The 22,697-nt window shown below is 36.9% G+C and overlaps 1 protein-coding gene across 5 annotated transcripts in view; it reads left to right on the forward strand.

Moving 5' to 3' along the window:
* The window catches only part of EMCN (endomucin), a 92,457-nt gene that overhangs the window by 59,210 nt on the left and 10,550 nt on the right, over positions 1-22,697 (forward strand). For all 5 annotated transcript variants that reach the window (XM_084873842.1, XM_084873840.1, XM_084873844.1 and 2 more), the window contains 5 exons: positions 8,241-8,279; positions 15,126-15,218; positions 15,647-15,703; positions 17,336-17,431; positions 22,346-22,370. In XM_084873842.1, the coding sequence (XP_084729968.1) occupies positions 8,241-8,279; positions 15,126-15,218; positions 15,647-15,703; positions 17,336-17,431; positions 22,346-22,370 (310 nt within the window). The remainder of the gene's footprint in view (positions 1-8,240; positions 8,280-15,125; positions 15,219-15,646; positions 15,704-17,335; positions 17,432-22,345; positions 22,371-22,697) is intronic.

Raw genomic sequence — 22,697 nt, forward strand, 5'->3', positions numbered from 1 at the left:
CTAGGTCTGCAAAATGTGCTATTAGGTTGCCCAGTTTCCTGGAGTAGAGTTGTTCATAGCATTTATTTTAATGGGAAGTGAATTGAATCTATAGATTGCTTTGGGTAGAATGGATATTTTAATGATGTTGATTCTACCAATCCATGAACACAGTATGCTCTTCCATTTGTATATGTCTTCCTCTACTTCTTTTTCCAACTTTCTGTAGTTTTCCGAGTAAAGGTCTTTTACCTTCTTAGGTAAGTTTATTCCTAGGTATCTTAATTTTTATGTGCAAAGGTAAATTGGATTTTTTAAAAATCTTCTTTCTGTAACTTCACTATTGGTATATAAAAATATCATAGATTTCTTGGCATTAATTTTGTATCTGCTACATTGCCAAATTTATTTATTAAATATAATACTTTTCTGATGGAGTCTTTATGTTTTTCTATGTACAGTATCATGTCATCTCCAAATAATGACAATTTTACTTCTTCTTTTTCAATTTGGATGCCTTTTATTTATTCTCACAGGAGTGGTGAGAGTGGGCATCCCTATCTTGTTCCTGTTCTTAGAGGGAATGGTTTTAGTTTTTGCCCATTGAGTCTTATGTTGGCTGTAGGTTTATCATATAAGGCTTTTATTATATTGAGGTATGATCCTTCTATTCCCACTTTGCTGAGCATTTTTTTAAAATATATTTTATTGATTTTTTACAGAGAGGAAGGAAGAGAGATAGAGAGCTAGAAATGTCGATGAGAGAGAAACATCGACCAGTTGCCTCTTGCACACCCCCTGCCAGGGATGTGCCCGCAACCAATGTACATGCCCTTGACCGGAATCGAACCTGGGACCTTTCAGTCCACAGGCCGACGCTCTACCACTGAGCCAAACTGGTTTCGGCTGAGCATTTTTTTTTTTTTTTTTTATCAGAAAAGGTTGTTGGACTTTGTCAAATCTCTTTTCTGCATCAATTGATATGATTATGTGATTTTTGTCTCTCAATTTGTTTATGTGATAAACAAATTGAGAGACAAATTGATTTGTGGGTATTGTACCAGCTTGCATTCCTGGAGTAAATACCACTTGATCATGGTGTTTGATCTATCTAATGTAATGCTGGATCTGGTTTGTTAGTATTTTGTTGAGGATTTAACATCTATGTTCATCAAGAATATTGGCTTGTAATTCTATTTCTTTGTGGTAACTTTGGTTTGGGGATTAGAATAATCCTGGCTTCATAGAAAGAGCCTTCCTCTTGAAATTTTTTGAATGGTCTGAGAAGGATTGGTTTTAGTTCTTTTTGAATGAATGTTTGGTAAAACTCCCCAGTGAAGCCATCTGGTCCAGGGCTTTTGGTTGTTGGAAGATTTTTAACTACTGTTTCATTTTCATCAGTGGTTATCTGCCTATTCAGGTTTTCGATTCTTCCTGATTGAGTTTTGGAAGCTTGTATTTTTCTAGGAATTTGTCCATTACCTCAAGGTTGTCCAGTGTCCTGGAAAAGAGTTGTTCGTAGCATTTATTTACAATCCTTTGCACATCAGTGGGGTCAGTTATTACTTCACCTCTTTCATTTTTGATTTTGTTTATTTGGGTCCTCTCTCTTTGTTTCTTGGTGATCCTGGGTAGAGGTTCACCAATTTCGTTTATCTTTTCAAAGAACCACCTCTTGGTTTCGTTGATCTTTTGTCTTGTTTTGTTTTGTTTTGGTCTCTATGTCATTTACTTCTGCTCTGATTTTTTATTATTTTCTTCCTTCTGAATACTGTGGGCTTTTCTTGTTGCTCTCTTTCTAATTTTTTAAATTGCAAGGTTAGACAATTTATTATCAGTCTTTTTTAGTTTGTTTGTTTGTTTTTGGGGTATGTGGAGCTATGAACTTCCATCTCTGGACTGCTTTCATTGTGTCTAATTGATTTTGGATTGTTGTGTTTTCATTGTCATTTGTTTCCAGGATACTTTTTATTTCTTCTTGATCTCTTTGGTAACCCAATCATTGTTTAACAGTGTGTTGTTTAGACTCCAAGTGTTTTATTTTTTTTCATTGTTTTTATTGTAGTTCATTTCTAGTTTTATGCAATTGTGATCTGAGAAGATGCTTTTTATGATTTCTTGAATTTGAAGAGACTTTGCCTGTGTCCTAATATGTGGTCTATCATTGAAAATATCCCATGTGCACTAGAGAAGAATGTATATTCTGTAGCTTTTGGGTGTAATGTCCTAAAGATGTCAATTAAGTCCATCTGATTTAGTGAGTCATTTATGATTGCTGTTTCTTTGCTAATTTTTTGTTTAGAGGATGTATCCAGTGGTGTCAGTCGGGTTTTAAAGTACCCTACTCTGATTGTATTGCTATCAATCTCTCCCTTGGCATCTTCAGAAGTTGTTTTATGTATTTGGGTGCTCCTATATTGGGTGCATATATGTTTAGCAGAGTTATATCTTCTTATTGAATTGCTCACTTTAGTATTATGTAAATGGCCTTCCTTACCTCTTATTATGGCCTTAATTATGAGGTCTGTTTTGTCATGTATGAGTATCACAACCCCAGCTTTTTTCTCATTTCCATTTGCCTCAAACATGTTTTTCCATACCTTCACTCTCAGTCTGTGTGAATTCTTTGTTCTGAGGCGGGTCTCTTGCAGACAGCAAATATATGGATCATGTTTTCTTATCCATTCAGCTACCCTATGTCTTTTGATAGAAGCATATAATCCATTTACATTTAATGTTATTATTGATAAGTACTTGTTTGTTACCATTTTTATTCTTAATGTTTGTGTTTCTTCTTGCCTTTCTGTTTCTTCTTTTTACAGCAGTCCCTTTAGCATTTCTTGAATTGCTGGCTTGGTGGTAATAAACTCTCTTAGCCCTTTTTTTATTTTTGAAGCTCCTGATTCCTTCTATTTGAAATGATATCGTTGCTGGATATAGTATTATTGGATTTAGTCCATTGCTTTCCATTGCTGAGTATATTTAATTCCATTCCCTTCTGTCCTGGTGTATTTCTGTTGAGAAATCAGTTGATATTCTAATAGTAGATCCCTTGTAGGTAATTTTCTGTCTCTCTCTGGCAGCCTTTAAAATTCTTACTTTGTCGTTGACGTTTGCCAATTTATTTATAATATGTCTTGGTGTCCGTCTTTGGGATTTATCTTGTTCGGGACTCTATGTGCTTCTTGTAATTGCATAGTTTTTTTCTTTGCAATATCAAGGAAGTTTTCTGTCATTATTTCTTAAAACAAATTTTCTATTTTTTCTTTCTTTTTCTCTCCTTTTGGTACCCCAAATATGTGAATGTTGTTTCATTTTGTGTTGTGCAAAGCTCCCTTTATGCTCTCTTCTTGCTTTTTAAATTTTCTTTCAAGTTGCTGCTGTGTTCGTGTGTTTTTTCCTACTTCGTTTTCTAATTTGCTGATGTAGTCCTCAGCCTCTTTTGCCTACTGTTTAAGCCTTCATTTTTTTTCTTTTTTTTAATATATTTTATTGATTTTTAACAGAGAGAAAGGAAGAGAGATAGAGAACTAGAAACGTCAATGAGAGAGAAACATCGACCAGCTGCCTCCTGCACACCCCTTACCGGGGATGTGCCTGCAACCAAGGCACATGCCCCCGACCAGAATCGAACCCCGGGACCTTTCAGTCCGTAGACCGACACTCCACACTGAGCCAAACAGGCTTCGGCCATTTTTTTTTCTTTCTTTATTGCAGCTATGTTGTTCTTCATTTCCTCTTGGTTCCTTTTATCATATTGGTACATTCTCATTCAGCTCCTTATAATTCTCATTGAGTCGTGTGTATTTATCATCCAGCTGTTTGAACATCCTTATAACCATTACTCTGAATTATTTCTCTGACATATTACTTGCTTCGATTTCATTTAACTACCACTCTGATGATTCCTCTTTTTCCTTTTCTTTGGGAATTGCTTTTTTGTCTTTCCATGTTTTGCAGTAATGTTTTCATTGTAGATCTGATTGCTTTGCTACCCAGGTTCGTTTGGGGATGAGGCTACTGATATGGTCTCTCAGATCTCCTGGGCTTGGTAATCCTGCACAGCTCCCTACTTAAGCTATTTGTGTTCTCTTGATGTAGGCTTGCAAGCTGGAAAGGCACAATTGCAGTGTCTAGAAGTAAGCAGCTGTGGATGGAGGTGTCCCAATTTTTGCTGTCTAGTGCCATAGGTTGAAATTGTGTGCCCAGAGGGGACTCACAGTAGCACCCACGAGCCATCTGTCAGGGTGGTGGGGCTCAGGAGGCCTGCACTCTGGAAAGGCGTGACTGTGGTATTCAGAGTTCTGTAGCTGAGGAGTGGGCAAACTCAGCTTTTGCTGCTGCCTGTGTGGTTGGATACACGCACCACCAGTGGTGGCTCACAGGGGCACCCATGGTGTGTTTGTCCACAGGGTTTCCTGACACACTCTGAAGAGCCCTGGCACTGAAGCCACTCAATCTATTAGTGTCTGTGGGCAGACATCCAGGATGAGTGAATTCACAATTTCTACTGCTGGGGGAGTGCGTCCCAATTTGTCCAAGATTGCACCCAGTGGGTGCTCACAGAGGCTCCCAAGAGTGTCCTGTGTCTTGATGAGTTCAGGGGTTCTATGAGCTTGGAATACGTGCCTGTGGAAGTCCTTTTGCTGATGGGGAGCTCTGACACACTCTGAGGGACCCTGGCACTTAAGTTGTGTAGCTGGGTTATCTGTGGCAGTTATTTAGGAAGAAGGGATTCAGAATTTCTACTGCGAGGCAGCGCACCCTTATCCGTACAAAATCACAATGAATGGGGGCTCACAGCAGTATTCAAGAGCTGCCAGTGGAGTGGTGTGCCCAGGAGACCTGCACACCAGAAATGAACACCTGTGGTGTCCGGAGATCTGCTGCTAGGAAGGGGGAAATTGCACTTACTAACGTGGGAGTGGTGCACCTTTGGAGGTGGAGGTCCCAGGGTCCTCGGGTCTGCAGGTAGAGCAGCAGGATTTTGGCTGGAATGACTGCTGGTTCGTGGGCAGTGTCCAAGGCCTGTCTGGGTGGTGGGGCTGATGAATTGCAAGAAGAGGCCACTCTCCCCTTCAAGATGGTGTGGGCTCCATGTCTGAGTCCCACGAATGCCTACAGGGGTGGTAGTCTCTCCCTGTCCAAGAGAGCCTGGTCTGCCAGCCCATGCTGCTCCTGCCTAATTTAACTGTCCCTCATTCACTCACACACACACACACACACACACACACACACACACACACACTACATATCTACACACACTCCTTTCATCCCCTCACTCATTCACTTCCTCTCCCTCACCTTTGTCCTGCCAGCCACCACTTTTTCTCTATTATGCTTTTATATCCATATAACTGACTTCAAATTTGAAAGTGGTATGCCTATGAAAATGCTGTTATTTTCAGAATAATTCTAATTGCTTTAAGAAAAATAATAGTATTTTAATATTGATTAAATATCTAAGTTCTGCAGAATTTTCTCCTCAGAATAACAATATATTCATTCATATATAAAAGTCTGATCATCTTAGGACTCAATATATATCCTAAGATTGAATTGGTAGATGTATTTTTTAAATTCTGCTACACCTTAAAACATAGTTACTTTTCTTTTATATAAGTTTTAATAAGTCCTAAAAGTATTATACATTTTGAAGGCTGGAAAAAAATACATAACTGAAGGTTAGTCAGAAGGTTTTGTCTCATACAAATTTAAACATTTTTCATTCTCAATGAAGTCTATCAGACAGAAAGGTTTTGACCTGTTATTAATAGACAGAGAAACAAAGGGTTTTTGATTGTCTTTGTATTCTAGCCCTCTAGCAGTTGATAAATATTTTAACTGCATCTTCCACATACAGCATTATGCCATGTTCAAAAGTATTTTAACTAGTTTTCAAATGTATAATAGTACTTAATTACATAAGCTTTTCTTTCGCAACAGTTTAGCAGAAGAAAAACTGTCTGTTTTAGTAAAAGAAGATGACACTAGAACAAACAGGTCTGAATTTTAATCATTGTACCCCCTTGAGAAAGTAGTTTTACTTCTCTCAGAAAAATGTTTGCAGGTTACAAAATGAGTATCTCTCTTGTAGACATCAACAAATAATATATGGCACTGATCATAAGAATTGCTTTAAAAATGGTAGCTATGATTATCCAACTAGCCATCTTAAATAAAGCATTAATTTTCCCTTAAAACTAAATTTAGGTAAGTATAATTAGCCTTAATTGTTAATAATAATAATAATAATAATAGTAGTAGTAGTAGTATTTTATACTCTCATTTGTTCATTTCATATGTGTGTCTTCTTTTACTGGAGATCTATTTTGCCATGTCCTGTATGGTAGGCACTGGAATTGTGGCTTGATTGAAAAATGTAATCTTGGATGGATCTAGAGGGTATTATGCTAAGTAAAATAAGTCAAACAGAGAAAGACACATACACTAAGATTTAACTTATATGGGGAATCTAAAAAAAAACCAAAAAACACCACCCAAAACAAAACAGAAACAGACTCATAGAAATAGAAAACAAAGTGATGGTTTCTGTAGGATGATAAGTGGGGAAGTGGGTGAAACAGGTGAAGGGATATAAATTCTCAGTTATAAAACAAATAAATCATGGGATACAATGCACAGCATAAGGAATATTGTAAATAATATTGTAATGACTATATGGTGACAGATAGTTACTAGACATGTCATGGTGATCAGATAGTAATGTATATAAATGCTAAATCACTGTAGCACACTGAAAATTATAATATTACATATCAAGTTTACTTTCATTAAAAATAGAAATATCTTTCCTCGTGGAGTTTAAATTCCAACAACAATTTTTTTTTAAATAAAGTAAATGTTACTGTAGCGATGAAAGTACTGTTGAGCAAATGAAGCAGAGTGGTGGACTAGTACGGAGGGAAATGAAGACAACTTTAGAAAAGGTGGTGGGAGGAGACCTCTTTGAGTGGTGATATATGAGCAGAGTCACGAAAGGTAGAAGGCAGCCGGTGTTAGCCTGAGAAAACAACATGAGGTACAGAGGAGAGCAAGCAGACAAGCCCGAGGCAAGAAGAGCCCTGTGACTTTGATCTAAACAGGGGCTGACTGGTTAGAGATGAATTGAGGATCAGGGCAGGGGCCACCTCCTGTAAAGACTTGCCAGCTGTAGCAAGACTAGGGAGCTTTGAAGCAGCCAAGTTTAAGTTTAAAATAGTTTTCTAGGTGGCCATTATTGCAGGTGCCAAAGAGAGCAATGTGGGTTCAGATGAATAGTAGCCAATTCAGTGATGAGAGATAGTTGAAATATAACTTGAAGCTAGAGCTGATGGAGGTGAGGAAAAGAAGAAAATCAAGAAAAGCCACTACTTTTTGTCTTAAGTGAAGGGGAAGGGGAGGAAGGCTGGGAGAAAGAGTGGGGCTATTATACTATGCATTGAACCAAGAAGCGGGGGGGGGGGGGGGGGGGGGGGGCGGTAATTTAAGATTATCAGTCAAGTACAAAGGAAGCAAATGGATACTTTACACATTTATTATTGGGCTTCTGTTTGTTTCAAAAAATATTTTTTATATTTTCCATGTGGTAAGAATTGTTTATGGTGAATATACTCAAAGTTGCTGAAGTGAACTTAATCATTGTCTCAATAATTTGACTGGTAGAGAGGTCCTCTGCACTATATTTACTTTAAAGGAATTCCATAAATTTCAAAGGTATCTTCCTGAACTTTCCTGAATCTTTCCCAAGTCAATAATCATAACCTACTCGGCATACGACACATGGCAGTCCCAAAGAGAAAGCACCTGCCGAGGGACCTCTAGTTGTCTATGCTATCTTAATGTATTCAAGATGTGAGATTGTTCTAGACTCTCTAAAGCAGGATTCAGAAAATTGCAGGCCAAATCCAGTCCTCACCTGTTTTTCTAAGTACTGTTTCACTGGAACGCAGACATCCCTTTACTTCAGGTATGATGTGTGGCCGCATTCACACTACAGCTGTAAAGTGGGGTAGTTGCTACCAAGACTTATGGGCCACAAAGCCTAAAATATTTACTCTTTGGCCCTTAAAGTCAAAGCTGACTGACCCTCGCTCTAAACTATATTTTAATCATGAAGCCCCATGATCATATTATTTGAAGGAAAGAGAATCGCAGATGAGCTAAGTTGTATAGTTATTTACCACTTGAAATAATTATGAGTAGATACGATACTCATCATTTAATTTTAATGGTTTTCTTTTCTTTTCTTTCCTTAAAAGCTGAAAATCAGAGTTTAGTCAATACAACCGAAAGACCAGGTAAGTGAATGCTTTTATACTATGAGGAAGTTTGTATGTAAAATCCCCAAAACAAGACAAAGTAGATCAACCAGTTTGAGGACAGGGTGAAATAATACAGGGAACACATTATATAGCAACTCAAATGTTTATTAGAGCTTGGGTTTAAAAATAAACGCAGACTGGGGGAACACGCAAGAATGTGCCTGAATATTCTGTGGCTTTAGTGAGTGGAATCAGCCCTGGTATATGGATGAAGCCTGTGGGGTTGTCCTCTAACCAGAACCTGCTTTTCCTGGTCTGTCTCTATGGTTGGCATGCCCTCTCCCAGAACTATAATGTGTCGATGAGTTGTCTTCTCTGTATTTCCTAACAAAGCCTGGACCTGGCATTCAAAGAGATGATGTTATAAACCACAGTTACAGCCTAAAATGTTGTCATGCCAAGAAGTGCTCATGTTTTGCCATCCTTAGTTTTAAATGGAATGAATTTCAGATGATGGGACAGCAGAAACTGAAAAAGATAATTGGGTAGGGGAAGATGGTAATGTTAAATCTTCCTGTTGTTTTGAAATAAAAAATTACTTGGGGGATTTTTATCTTCCCATATCATATCTGGTACTTTACTAAATGGCAAGTCTCTTAGGTTCTCATTCCTGGTCATCTCTGGTATTTATAAAATGAGAAACATATGAAATAAATATATTCAAGATGTGAGATTGTTCTAGACTCTCTAAAGCAGGATTCAGAAAATTGCAGTCCAAATCCAGTCCTCACCTGCTTTTCTAAGTACTGTTTCATTGGAACGCAGACACCCTTTACTTCAGGTATGATGTGTGGCCGCATTCACACTACAGCTGTAAAGTGGGGTAGTTGCTATAGAAGATTATGTAACTTTTTTAAAAAATCAGAAAAATAAAGCCATGAAAACCTTAAGTGAATCTAATTTTCACAGCAAATGTCCTAAATAATATACCTTCTACTTTTAGTGTTCAAAGAATTCAAAACTGAAGTGATTATGCTTTTAATTTTTAATTATTTATTTTCTACACTAGAAGCCCGGTACATGGAATTTGTGCATGGAAGGGGGTGTGTCCCTCAGACCAGCCTGCACCCTCTCCAATCAGGGACCCCTCGAGGGATGTCCAATTGCCTGTTTAGGCCCAATACTGGTGGGCCAAAACAGGCAGTCAGACATCCTTCTCACAATCCAGAACTGCTGGGACCCAACTGCTCACCTGCCTGCCTGCCTGATTGCCCCTAACCGCTTCTGCCTCCAGAACTCTAACTGTGAGTTCAGAGTTCATAAGGAGATGGAAAGACCCACTATAAAGTGACGAAAGGCTGTTTATTACTTAGAAACTTCATGTGGCTATTACAAGTTTAAGCAATGATGGAATTCACTTTTCTTTAGTGTTATCATTTTTCCACAGACTTGTCCTTGTAAATAAACCTCTTTATTTCTTTGATAAAAGACCTCAGCTCTGAAGAAAAATGGACATACATGTTTCAGAGTATTAGAAAAGAAATAAGCCATTTGCCCTTAATTTTGTGGAAAATACAACTATATTACTTGGGGTTCTCCAGAGAAACAGAGTAAATAGGATGGATGGATAGATGATAGATGAGATAGATAGATAGATAGATAGATAGATAGATAGATAGATAGATGATAGATAGATAGATAGATAGATAGATAGATAGATAGATAGAGATTTAATTTTAGAGGCTGAGAAGTCCTGAGATCTGTAGTTAGCAAGCTGGAGACCTGACGACCCAGGAAAGTTGACAGTGTCATTCCAGTCTACATGCAAAGGACTGAGAACCAGGAGATCCAAAGTTACCAGTCAGAAAGCCAGCAGTTTTGAAAATAAAGAAGATCTAGAACTTCAGTTTGAGTCCAAAGCCAGAGAAAGACTGATGTCCCAGCTCAGGGCAGCCAGGCAGAAAGAGTTTCTTCTTACTGAAGGGAGGGTCAACCTTCTTATTCTTGAATTGGATTCAACCAATTAGATGAGAGCCTACATTGGAGGGCAATCAACTTTACTCAGTGACTGATTCAAATGTTAATCTCATCCAAAAAACACAACCACAAGCACACAGAGAATAATGCTTGACCAAATATCTGGTCATCCCAAGGCCAAGGCCAAATTAGCACATAAAACTAATCCTTACAGCAATATTCCCATAGTGACAAGCACAACCTGTGAAGGGTTTCATTGTACGTATTTTCTTCACTCTCCTTCACTGTATTTTAGAAGCCCTACTACATTGTCGATATCATTTTTTATGGAAAATCAGAAGCCAGACAAATATCAATATAAGTATCACCAAACCTGACTTCTGGCGTTTGAAAAGGAGAACACTTTGTCCTGTCATATTCACTGTTCTCAGCACCCTATGCAATGCCAGTGGATTGGTTGCTGATTTCCAGGAATTCATATAATGTGAAGCATGAATCATTCTATGCAGATGATTGTTTACCTGAGTATTCTAATGTTGAATGGCAGATTCTTGACACTATTATTCAGTTAGGATCTACTAAAGCTAAAAATATACCTAAAATCAAAGCAATATCTAGAGGTGTGCTATTGTTTTTTAACTTGGAAATTTTATGATGCTTGAAAGATTAGTTGAAAATAAAAGAACTCACTTAAGAATATCAATATTTATGTGGTAGGGAGCATCTACCATAAGCTCTCATTTAGGAAATTGTATAAATCTGGGTATGGCTAAGTGGTTTCTCCTCTGGTTCAAAGATCTGCTGAGTCTCTAAGACATCTTCTACATTGTTCTTGTGTCTCTTCATTCCACACTGAAAGGCCATAAAAACTCAGTCTCAACTGATTAGCTGCTCAGCATTCACTTTAAGAACCAATATTTTCAATTGTGGGTATCATTATGGGTGTGCGCTCCTCCAATAAGCTCTACAGTGAGTTTTATTTCAATACATTAAGAATATGTCTCCTTGTATGCACCTGCATGGTCTGGTTTGACCTGTTGAAGGAAATATGTATTCAATTTGTCTTGAAGGAAAGAATACATTCTTGACAGGAGCCTAAATTGAAATAGATTATATTTCATGTAACAAAAATAAGTGGCATGTACTTATAACTCATTCCTACTAAAATGCAGCGGCTTAGGCAGCATTGGGCTGTGGTTGACTACACAGGCACTAGAGCCTGCAATCAAATGCTAGTTCTGCCTCTTACTCGCTGTGTGACTTTGGGGGAATAAATCTCTCTAGGTTTCACTACAATGCAAATATTAACAATACAATAGTTGAAAGTTAATATTTGTAAAACACTTAGAATAATGTTTGGCACATAATATCCAGGGCTTGAAAACAAAATCTTTTTTAAGTCCATATTTTGGATCACTTGCTTTCACTTTCTCAGAAAGCATATGGCACAGTTACATATTCAAAAGCTTCTCAGTGTTTTCAGGCCGTTCTATCCAAAGTGTGAATCTGAGTTAAGATGATGTATCTATGTTTAGAAAAGGGTGAGAACATTCTAAACCTTTCAGAATGCTGAGAAAAAAAATATAATTGATCACTGAGAATGATACCACTAACAAGTAAAATAACTCAACTCAGTCCAAATGCACAGGTAGATATATATCTACCCTGAGAACACCCCCTCCCCCAGTGCATGAATTTCGTGCACCAGACCTCTAATATTATTATAACAGTTTTGGTTCTGAGGGTCTCTTTATTACAATAGATTGTTCTGAGGGTCCCTACTTTAAACAGCCAGCTCCAAGTTCTGGCCCAAAGCTTGCAAATTGAATTTAAATCATGACACAACATATCTGCAATTCAGTAATTAATACAATTACCAAAAGTCAGGGCTTAAGAGCAAACCCATATCACCTGAGAGTGCCATCCACTCCAGTTTTTCCCATCCCTGACTAGAGCGAAGTAACATATGAAAACAGAGGTTTGATGTATTTTTACACTTAAAATTTTGGAGAAAATTAGGTAAATTGGCTTTGGTTGAAAGATACAACTCTCCAATGGCCTAATCATAGCATAATAGGATATTATAAAAGATAAATTGATAAGATATAATTTAAAATATTTATGTAATTTATAATAATATTATCTATAAGAATGACAGTGTAATATGTTAATTAGACCAGACAGACAAACCATCTTCTGAATGTCATTCTGGACATCCTTCCAGATGACCTTCCAGATGAAGCTGCAACAAGCTGGAGCTGAGGCAGAGGTTGCTGCCACAGTAGACAGAGGCCAAGGCAGAGGTGGTTAGGGGTGATCAGGCAGGCAGGAAGAGTGGTTAGAGGAGATAAAGCAGGCATGTGAACAGTTAGGGGTGATCAGGCAGACAGGCAGGCAGGAATACAGGCAGGCAGAGTGGGTAGGGGTGATTAGGCAGGCAGGCAGGTGAGCGGTTAAGAGCCAGCAGTCCAAATTGCAATATGGGTATCCCCAAGTTTAGGTTGGACATCCCCAAGGGGTCCCAGATTTCAAGAGGGTGCAGGCCGAACTGAGGGAACCCCCCACCCCCATGCACAAATTTCATGCACTGGACCTCTAGTATATAATATAAAAGGTTCAAGTACTCTTCTAAGAAATTTAAATCATTTTTACTCATTTAATTTGTATAACACTGTGATGTAGAATTATTATAATCACCATTTGTAGATATGAAAACTCAGACACAAAGAAGTTAAGTGACTTGCCCAAGATTCCACAGCAAATAAGTGCAACATTCAAATTAGAAACTAGGTACTCAGTCTTCAAAATCCTGCTCTTAATCATCTATTATACCTCTCTTGTACTTTCTCTACCAATACTAGTATAGTAGTAATGTAGGATAATAAAGTATTAGCAAAATCCACAGAGATTATCAGCTCTGAACACACTGTGGTTCCTGCTATCTTAGTCACGAATGAATTACATTAGGCTCACAATTGATGAATTCAGCCAAGATACATAATTGCATTAATATGATCATGCTAATGGACAGGATTTGTCAAATTGTGAGTTAATTCCCATTAGTGTATCATGAGCAGCATTTTTTAAAAATGAAATAAAAGAGAATAGAAAGAAACAGAAGACACTACACATAATAGAGGTAAATTGTAGGTGTGTGTGTGTGTGTGCGTTTGTGCGTGTACTGGATTCAGAAATTGTTTATTAACTGAAGGTTGAGGTTAAAGGAAAAAGAAATATATATATATAAGTCTTTGTTTAAGGATCCAATGAATTCTCCTTTTAAGAATAGTTAATTCTATTGCCTACCTATAGATCATTTTCAATAACAATTGGCACTGGATCATCAACACATTTTAAATAGGAAAATTGGAGCTCCTTCAGAAGAAGACAGATTATAGTTAGAACTGTAGCTGCCACTTAACTTGTCTTTGGGAAGGTAATAAAGTACAAGTCTTAAAAATTAACCTTTGGGAAATCCCAGATGGATTAATGCCATTGGTTATTTCATCAGCCATCTTATACTCTACCAACACAATAGAAAAACATTCATTTGCAATAAAACCCTGGACACTAAAATTATAAATGAAAACTATGAAGTATTCAGCTAGTTCCCTTCTTTTATTTAATATTCTTTTTTTTTACTGCCTGACTAGTGCACTAGTCCAACATTTTCCTTTGCTCTTATGGGCATATATCTAGCTTCCTCCCACAGATCTCTTACACGGCAAGAATGGTACAAACTCTAAAAATTATTCTTCCCCCACAGATGTCAAAAATGCATGAGCATACAGTGCATACCAGGCTGTGGGTGGCACAGAAGGAAAGATCCAAGGCAGCCCTATGCAATATCATTTTCTTTGGGGAAACTATACATGGCCTCAATACTCCTGAGGGGCCATGATTATGAGATCTTTTAGTTCAGCCAAGCTGCCGGCTACATTTTACTGCACACTCACTGTATTCTGAGCTCCATGTGGGATATGGTGGGAGTTGTGGTCTTCTCATTCCAGAAACTTGCAATTCAGTAAAGAGACAAGGAAAACAGGTGTGATGAAAAGACATCACTTTAGAGTACAAGAAAAAGTGGATGATTTTTCAAAAATTTTTAAATTTAATTTTATCCAAAATTTATAAGAATAAGTTCTATACACTTATAAAATATTTGATTACTTGTATTTCTTTGAAATTCATTGATATTTGTGGGTTTTGAATTATATTTTTTAATTTATTTTTTGTTTTAATCCTGAAGATGGCAAATGTTGACTTAAGCAAACAAATATAATTATAATAAATTTAATTTACATTTATTTGAAAGAAAAGATTTTGAGTAGTGGTAAAAATGTATCCAAGCAGCAGATACTCTAGATAAGCCACATAAATGTAAACCACTACTGAGCTTTAAAGATGAAAACAAAGAATTTTTTTTTATTTTCCCCCAACTTTTAACCATAGCCTCAACTGCAGTCTTTCTCTTCAACCAATAAGTACCACTATAGAAATGAAGTTCTGGGTATTTATGTTCATCATAAGTATGTGTGATGGAAAAAATCACTATCATCCAAAGTTATACTATCTGAAATGTGAATAATGCTTTTGTATAGATTTTCATCACAGAAGAAGCTCAGGCTGTATGTGGTACAGATAAGAGAGGTACTCAAGTTTTGTTTGGCCTTTCTTGAAGATGTAATACTGATATCCAGGTTTTGATATTCAGAATGTAATTGTTGTAACAGGAGGAAAAGATGAAGTTAGGATTCAATGTACTATTTTATGTATCCTATTATTCAGCAAGAAACCGTTTTCATAGATTTTCAGAAATGCAAACTCTTTGAATCTGCAAAGAAATGCAACAAGAAGAGTTAACACTATAGTTTGACTCTGGGTATCTGATTTTTTTTCCTACAGTTAGCACTTCACAAACAGATGCCTCACCTTCTAAAACCAGTATATTGCTCTCAATATCAACAGCACCTGCAGAAAACATCACACAATCTCAAGGTATGACTTCTGTGTGCATGACTAGAAACTCACTTTGCTCAACTCCTTATCATCTAGAAAACCCTACCAATCTTTAAAAAATAATAATATTAGCTTTATTAAATTATAATTGCTATTCAAAAACACACATCTACAAAAGGGGAGAGATGAGGAAACTGTTGCAGGTGATGGGTATGTCTATTGCTTTGATTGTGGAGATGGTTTCATGGATGAATGTCCAAACTCATAAAATTGTATATATTAACACCCTGCCAATCTTGATTTGCAAAACAATTCTTTCAGAATGAGATCAAATGTATTCATTTAAAGAATCCTACCTATAGATCACAGAGACTTACTTAAATTGAGGCCATGGGGGATGGAGGGAGGATTATGAGGATTGGCACATGAACCAAAGGTAACCTATTTTTTCTTTCTTAAAATAATAGGCACTGAGAGTGAAAAAAATAATGCAAGCCCCTCTTCAATCAGCTCCTCTCATTCCAGTGAGTAACACATATCTTCATTCATAGACATAGATATGCAGAATATTTTAATGTTACCAATAAGGGAAGGGATTGAATTACAGATAGACTTTTATCAGCTTTTCTGAACCTGCAATCCCATTAAAATCCTGTCTAACTGCCACTTGCTTTGAGAATTTCCTACTTATGTGTCGTAATGAGCACACTTTTGAGATTATTTTCTTACCTTAGTGCTAAGCAATTACCACCAAAAGTCAAGGTGAATTGATGGGACTAGTCTCAGATAAACCAAAGTATACAGACAGAGATCTCCATAGCAATGAATTGTTTACCTTCACAAAGCCTTGTCTTCATGTTAAAATGGCCTTTTAAGAAATGTTACTTTGTACAAACATAGATATATGTCATATAAGATACAGGTAGGGCAAAAATAGGTTTACAGTTTTGAATGAAACACAGAGTTCATTCTTGTATTGTTATTTATTAATTAATTATTGTTTTATTTACCATATGAACAACTGTAAACCTATTTTTGCTCCAGCCTGTATATGATTATGCTTGGCCTAAATAGACTTAATTTACCTGGAAATTAAGACTCATATTAATATATATGAAGTTGGGGTGATAATGCATATGAAGCTGGCATGATAGTTTAGGTAAAGCCATTCTACTTAATAGATCAGAATTGCATTTATTGACCCAATGATTTATGGTTTCTTCATTTGGGAAGCACTAATGATCTCACTGAAGGTCTAATATGAACCTACAACTTACTTAAAACAAATATTTAATCATAACAATGCAAGTGAAAACCAACCTACAAATGAATTGGTTAACTATTCCATTCCCTGATAAACATGAGGGACACATAAGCAAGCAGATGAGAATCCCTCACTAAATGGTAACTATAATTTCTATAGCTCTAGCTTTACCCCAGGACAATGTTTTCAATTTATCACTGTTGTTTCAATCTGGAAAATGACTGGCAGAAAAGAAGGCAGATAGTAAAATAAATTGATTAATAAACAGCAAAACCCTCTTATTAATAAAAATAGGAAAAAACATAATCGCCCAGACATGTATGTACAGGTGCACTCACATGGACATTGTTCTTGAACTATTTTTTTATATTTAGAAATAATGTGCACTGTAATATCCAATTATATCTACTTACATTATTTTATACTTTTTCTGGTTCTAAGCTATTACTATGCAAAGATGTTTGTGAGTTTTTAAAAAAGCCAGCTATTGGTAGTTCCAGTATTGGCTATATAAGTCCTTTTTTCCAATAATTTGGCTATAAAGAAGTAAAGACTATATGAGTGAATGTGGGTCTGACTCTAGGTTTAGAGGGATCTTCTCCCTCTTGTCTCCCATCTACTCACTGCCCCAGTCTCCAGAAGAATGGAGAACTGTCTCTCTTAGGTTTGAAATTTTATTTCAGAAAGGCTACAAGACTGACATCAAGTGGATACGTCAGAAACGACAACTAAAGCAAAGCCCACGAATAAGATAGATCTTCTTTGCTTAAAATGCAATATTTTAAATAGAATGATGTTTAAAGAAGAAAGCATGCATGCTTTTGCCTCCGTTCATAAACTACTGTGAAACTCAATTGTCCTTCTAACTGACAATGTCCCCATTGCTTCTTAGGTATTATTCTGCCGGTGGTTATTGCTCTAATTGTAATTACACTTTCAGTATTTGCTCTGGTGGGTTTGTATCGACTGTGCAGGAAGACAGACCCAGGTGGGTAACAGTGTTTTGCTACCTTTTATTTTCTGATAAAAGAATGCTCATGCTAGATCTAAACTTAAATGTATACTCTTCAGGGGAGGCGGGAATTGTAGAAAGAAATAAAATGCCATATTGCTTGATCTCAAAAAACAGAGGGAAATGAACGGAGAAATCCATGGAATGCTGGTGAATGTAAGGAATCGGGATTAACTACTAGTGGCAGGTATCAACTGCTAACAAAGACCTTTCAATGAAACAGCCCGTTTTGTGGGCGGTTGGGGGAATATGGGAGTCCAGAAGGCATGAAATGGTATGCCTTACCTATTGTGAAGGTTTGTTCCTTTTCTGGGTAACAGAGCATAAAGCAAAGTCTCACTGAGAACGTAGTTTAGGGGCCATAATCTGAAGAAGAGCTTCCTGCGACTCACTTCCCTTCTAGGAAGCGCAGCTTCCTTCTGATGAAAATGTCTTCCTTCGTGACTGCGTGTTCTGCTCATTGATTGAACAGGTTCCTCGGGACTGAACATTATTGCGATTTTTAGTAGAATTCTAGTTTGAAATTATTACCCTTCTTAACCTCTCCAGTGGCATTTGGAAGTCTTTTCCCTTTTCTTTAGTCATTGTTCTCTTTTAAACATCCCCACTCTTCCTTTTCTTCCTTTTGATGTTTCATCTTTTCCCTGCTTCTGAAATACTTATGAATCCTGTAATGACATTCTATTTTTATGTTTTTTTTTATATAAATGTTTAATTTTAAAATAGATTTACCTTCACAGAAACATTGCAAAGATAGTTACAAAGAGTTCCCACATACCGTATAGCTGTTATTCTTATTATTAAGATGATATAGCCCAGCTGATGTAGCTCAGTGTTTGAGTGTTGAACTATGAATTAGGAGGTCACCAATAGTTTTATTCCAGGTCTGGGCACATGCCCAGTTTGCAGGCTTGATCTCCAGTAGAGGGCATGTAGGAGCAGCTGATCAATGAGTCTCATCATTGACTACAGGTCCAGTGCATGAAATTTGTGCATGCGTAGGGCACTTAGCAGCTTCTGGCTGCGGGCTGATGGCCAGGGCCTCCCTTTGTTTTGAGCCACCCCCTGATAATAGGCACACTTCATAGGGAACAGTTGAGTTCCTGGTCAGTCAAACTCCCACCCAAGGGAGTAATTTGCATATTAGCTTTTATTATATAAGATGTTTCTATATTTTCTCCCTCTTCCTTCAGCTCTGAAATCAATAAAAATATAAAAAAATAAAAAGATGACATATTTATCACAATGAATTAACTAATATTGGTTGATACATTATTATTAACTAAGGTCCTTACTTTTTTTTTTTTTCAGATTTCTTCCAATCTTATTGTCTTTTCTCAGCTCCAGGAAATTGAGCTTTTTACCCAACATTTCATCTGAATCGCCCTTCAATTTCCATGGCTCACACTCTCTTCTGTTATCTTAAACATAAATCTATTTTCCATCACAGATCCTGCCCTGCTTGTGTAATGCAGTGTTATGTATCCATGTCTTTGTCCATGCTATTCCTTCTCCAAGAACAGTGGTCAACAAACTCATTCATCAACAGAGCCAAATATCAACAGTTCAACTATTGAAATTTCTTTTGAGAGCCAACATTTTTAAATTTAAACTTTTTCTAATGTCACTTCTTCAAAATAGACTCACTTGGGCCATGGTATTTTGTGGAAGAGCCACACTCAAGGGGCCAAAGAGCTGCATGTGGCTCTCGAACCACAGTTTGCTGACCACTGTCCTAGAATTTTCTGTCCACTTTGTAACTTTCATAAAATTTCAGTCTCCCATTTGTCCATTAGCACCTACCTCAAACACCAATTTAATGTATCTTTCTTTGCATAACACATCATCTCTTTAAGCAGAATTCTATAGAATTTTATGAAATTCATCATGTAATAGTATAGTTACTTTGCCATGTACCTGTCCCCCCTTAGTCTGTTCTAGGTTCTATAATAAAAATACTGAGACTGTGTGGCTTAAACAATAAACATTTATTTCTCACAGTTCTGAGAAGGTGCCAGATTGGTGTCCGGTGAGGGTACTCTTCCTGGCTAATATATGGCCACCTGCTCACTATGTCTTCACATAGTGGAAAGCAAAGAAGTACTCTGCAGTCTTTTTTTCATAAGGGTGCTAATCCCACTAAAGACTCAGAGGGCTGACCTAATTAACTTCCAAAGGCCCAACATCCTGATGACATTATATTAGGCATTAAGATTTAACATATGAATTTTAGGGGAGTACACACATTCAATCCATAATAAAAGGCAGCCTCTCTAGTCACACATCATGTATTATTCACATTGCATTGTGCATAATATAAGACAGAATCTACTATAAGCTTGTTGAGTTAAATTTCTATAAAATAGAACATTGCCTTTCCTCATTTTAATTCTAAATATTTCACTAGCAGAACTCTTAAGTTTCAAATACTTTTAAAAAGAAAGCATCCATTTTTATAATATATATAAGCTACACTGTTTACCCCATAGACATTGTGCCACCTGGATACTAATAAAGGCTGTTCCTAAAACCAGTGTCTATGCACTGCATGGGCAGCTTGGCACAAGAGTGTAACAGTGCAAGGGGAAGTTATAAGACAAACAAACAAACACACACACACACACAAAAAAAAACACAAAAACAGTAGTGTTCATATTAGCCATTGGTGGAGAATGAGAATAAACAAATCAATGACTTTCCCTTTGGGAGTTAGTGAATAAGGCCTCTTACTAATGTCTAAAATATATTTTCTTCCTCAGTTTCCAGAAGAAAAATAGCATTTTTATAAATCAGTTTAATTTCTCAAAGTTTCTAATCCACCAATACTATTTTTTATGGTAAATCAACTATCCAAGTTGAAGTTTGTGGGTGTTGAGCACATAGAAGAAATAAAAAGAAAAAATAGTGTGCTAAATCTATCTGTAAAAACACCCTCTACTAAGAAACTGCTTTGCATAGGAAGATTTGCAAATAAGTTATCTGAAAAGTTGACATTTGCTATTAAAGAGGACTCTGGATGAATTGAATCATTGAGGGGGAAAATGTATAAAATCCCAACCATTATGAAAAGTAAAGTAAAATAAAAAAAAAATAAAATAAAATAAAATAAAATTACTATAATTATGGAGAATCATTCTGAAGACATACAGTACTTTATAACCAAGTTTGGCAGTTGTGTAAAAACAAATCTATTTGGTTTTATTAACTTTGCTTGCCAAACAGAATTTATAGCATTGCTGTCATTAAATGAGCACCATTAAACACCCACAGTGATCACTCTTCAAAATGTGGGTGAGACTTCATTACATTCAGAAAATTAGTAAACCCACTCTGCTCACTGGAAGACAACATCAATCAGAGATTTCAAAATGAAATTGAGTTTATCTGGATAATGTTGACAGTAGTCTGAGCTTTCACCCAAATAGAACAGCATATATTCCAAAAGTAGTTTGTTGGTATGTGCCTATATGGTAATAAACCCAATATTACCGTATTCCAAGGAAAATTATTAAATTCGGCATACAAACAGTATCACTGCATGTTGGAACAAGGCTGTGAACATCACAGGTGATATCATATAGAGCACTTACAGCAGGAATTGTAAAGTGCTATTAAAACTCTACTGATGGTAGGAAAGACAAGGTCAGGTCAACTTGGTGAATAGCATATGGTATCATGAATTAAATCATTGGAATTAAGAGTCATGGTGGTGTGTAACTCTTACCAGGTGAAGCTGAACTAGCCAGAATATTAGTAGAAATCAAGGTCTTCATAATACAAATAGAGGCCTGGTGCACGAATTTGTGAACCAGTGGGGTTCCTTGGCTGGGTCTGCAGGATGGAGCCCAAATTTGCTCTCTGACAATCCCCCGAGAGATCCCAGATTATGAGAGGGCACAGGCCAGGCTGAGGTATCCCACCAGTGCATGATCGGGTCCAGGGAGGATGTGGGAGGGCTCCAGGGTGTGTCTGGCCTGTCTCGTTCAGTCCTGATCACTCAGTTCCAATCAGAGGGACCCCAGCAGCAAGCTAACCTACTAGTGAGAGCATTTGCCCCCTGGTGGTAGGTGCACATCATAGCAAGTGGTTGAGCAGCCTTAGCATATCATTAGCATATTATTCTTTGATTGATTGAACAGCTGATTGAACAACCAGACACTTAGCATATTAGGCTTTTATTATATAAGATAGGCCACAGTGAATACAAGGTTTTACCATTGCTTCGTGAGGCCATGCTCTTGTGCAGAATGAAACACCAGCATTTTCACTCTAGGCCCAGGTTGTTTTCTACCAGGTCCCATAAGCAGCTTGGAAAAGCATACAGAAGATGAGATGCCATTAGTAGCCTCGGTGATATTTTGCAGAGCACTTTAGAGAGACTGAGTTAGTGCAATTCAGATGCAATTAGAAGTGATATCATAGTTCACCATAGCACAGAGATTTGTGTCTCCAGAAAGAGTCATGAATAAAGAAATATCAGAAATTCAATTCTCTGGTATAAAAAGGCAATTCAATACTTTGAGGAGAATATTTTTTAGAGGTACTGAAATAAACAGAGATCTTTTCTGGTGTTTGCGGACTATGTGAAAACAAATAGTTACACCTAGTGATAAGAAACTTAGTGCAGAAGTAAGTTCGGTGGAGTTGACCTACTTGGGACTATCCCGTGAATGAATTAGCCATACCAGAGGAAGGAGTGCTAACCATGTCTGAGAAAATGAACAATGAGGCAGGGAGTGGAGAGATTAAAGAAGTCAAAAATTGCCTCTAGAAATATCTCTGCACTGAACATGTCAGGGGTCTCAGTTTTGTTTTGTTTTTTGTTTGTTTGTTTTTGTTTTGTTTTGTAGCCAAGCTTCTTATAACTCTAATAATTCTCTCCTCTCCTAGGCACAGCAGAAAATGGGAATGACCAGTAAGTAAAGCTACATCATTTTTTCTGGAAGCTCTGATTTTATCATTTACATAAGGAAAAGTATTGATTCTTTACTTACACATCTTTGTTTGTTTTTTTAAAGAATTTGTGTAGGAATTATTGTAAATGGAGTTTAACTATTTGTCAGAGCTCTCTCTTTTCAACAGAAATTCCAACAACTAAAAGAGGGCTGTTCTTAAGCTATTCAAAAGTGTTAAAATTGAAAATCAAAAAGTGAAATGCAAAAATGGAAAAATGAATACAATTACAATAATAAATATAACACATACCTAGAGTTTTAAGATACTTTCCCTAGGGGATTTTTCA

Source organism: Pipistrellus hanaki (genome assembly GCF_964339955.1).
Source record: "Pipistrellus hanaki genome assembly, chromosome: 1".
In the NCBI taxonomy this organism is placed as follows: domain Eukaryota; kingdom Metazoa; phylum Chordata; class Mammalia; order Chiroptera; family Vespertilionidae; genus Pipistrellus; species Pipistrellus hanaki.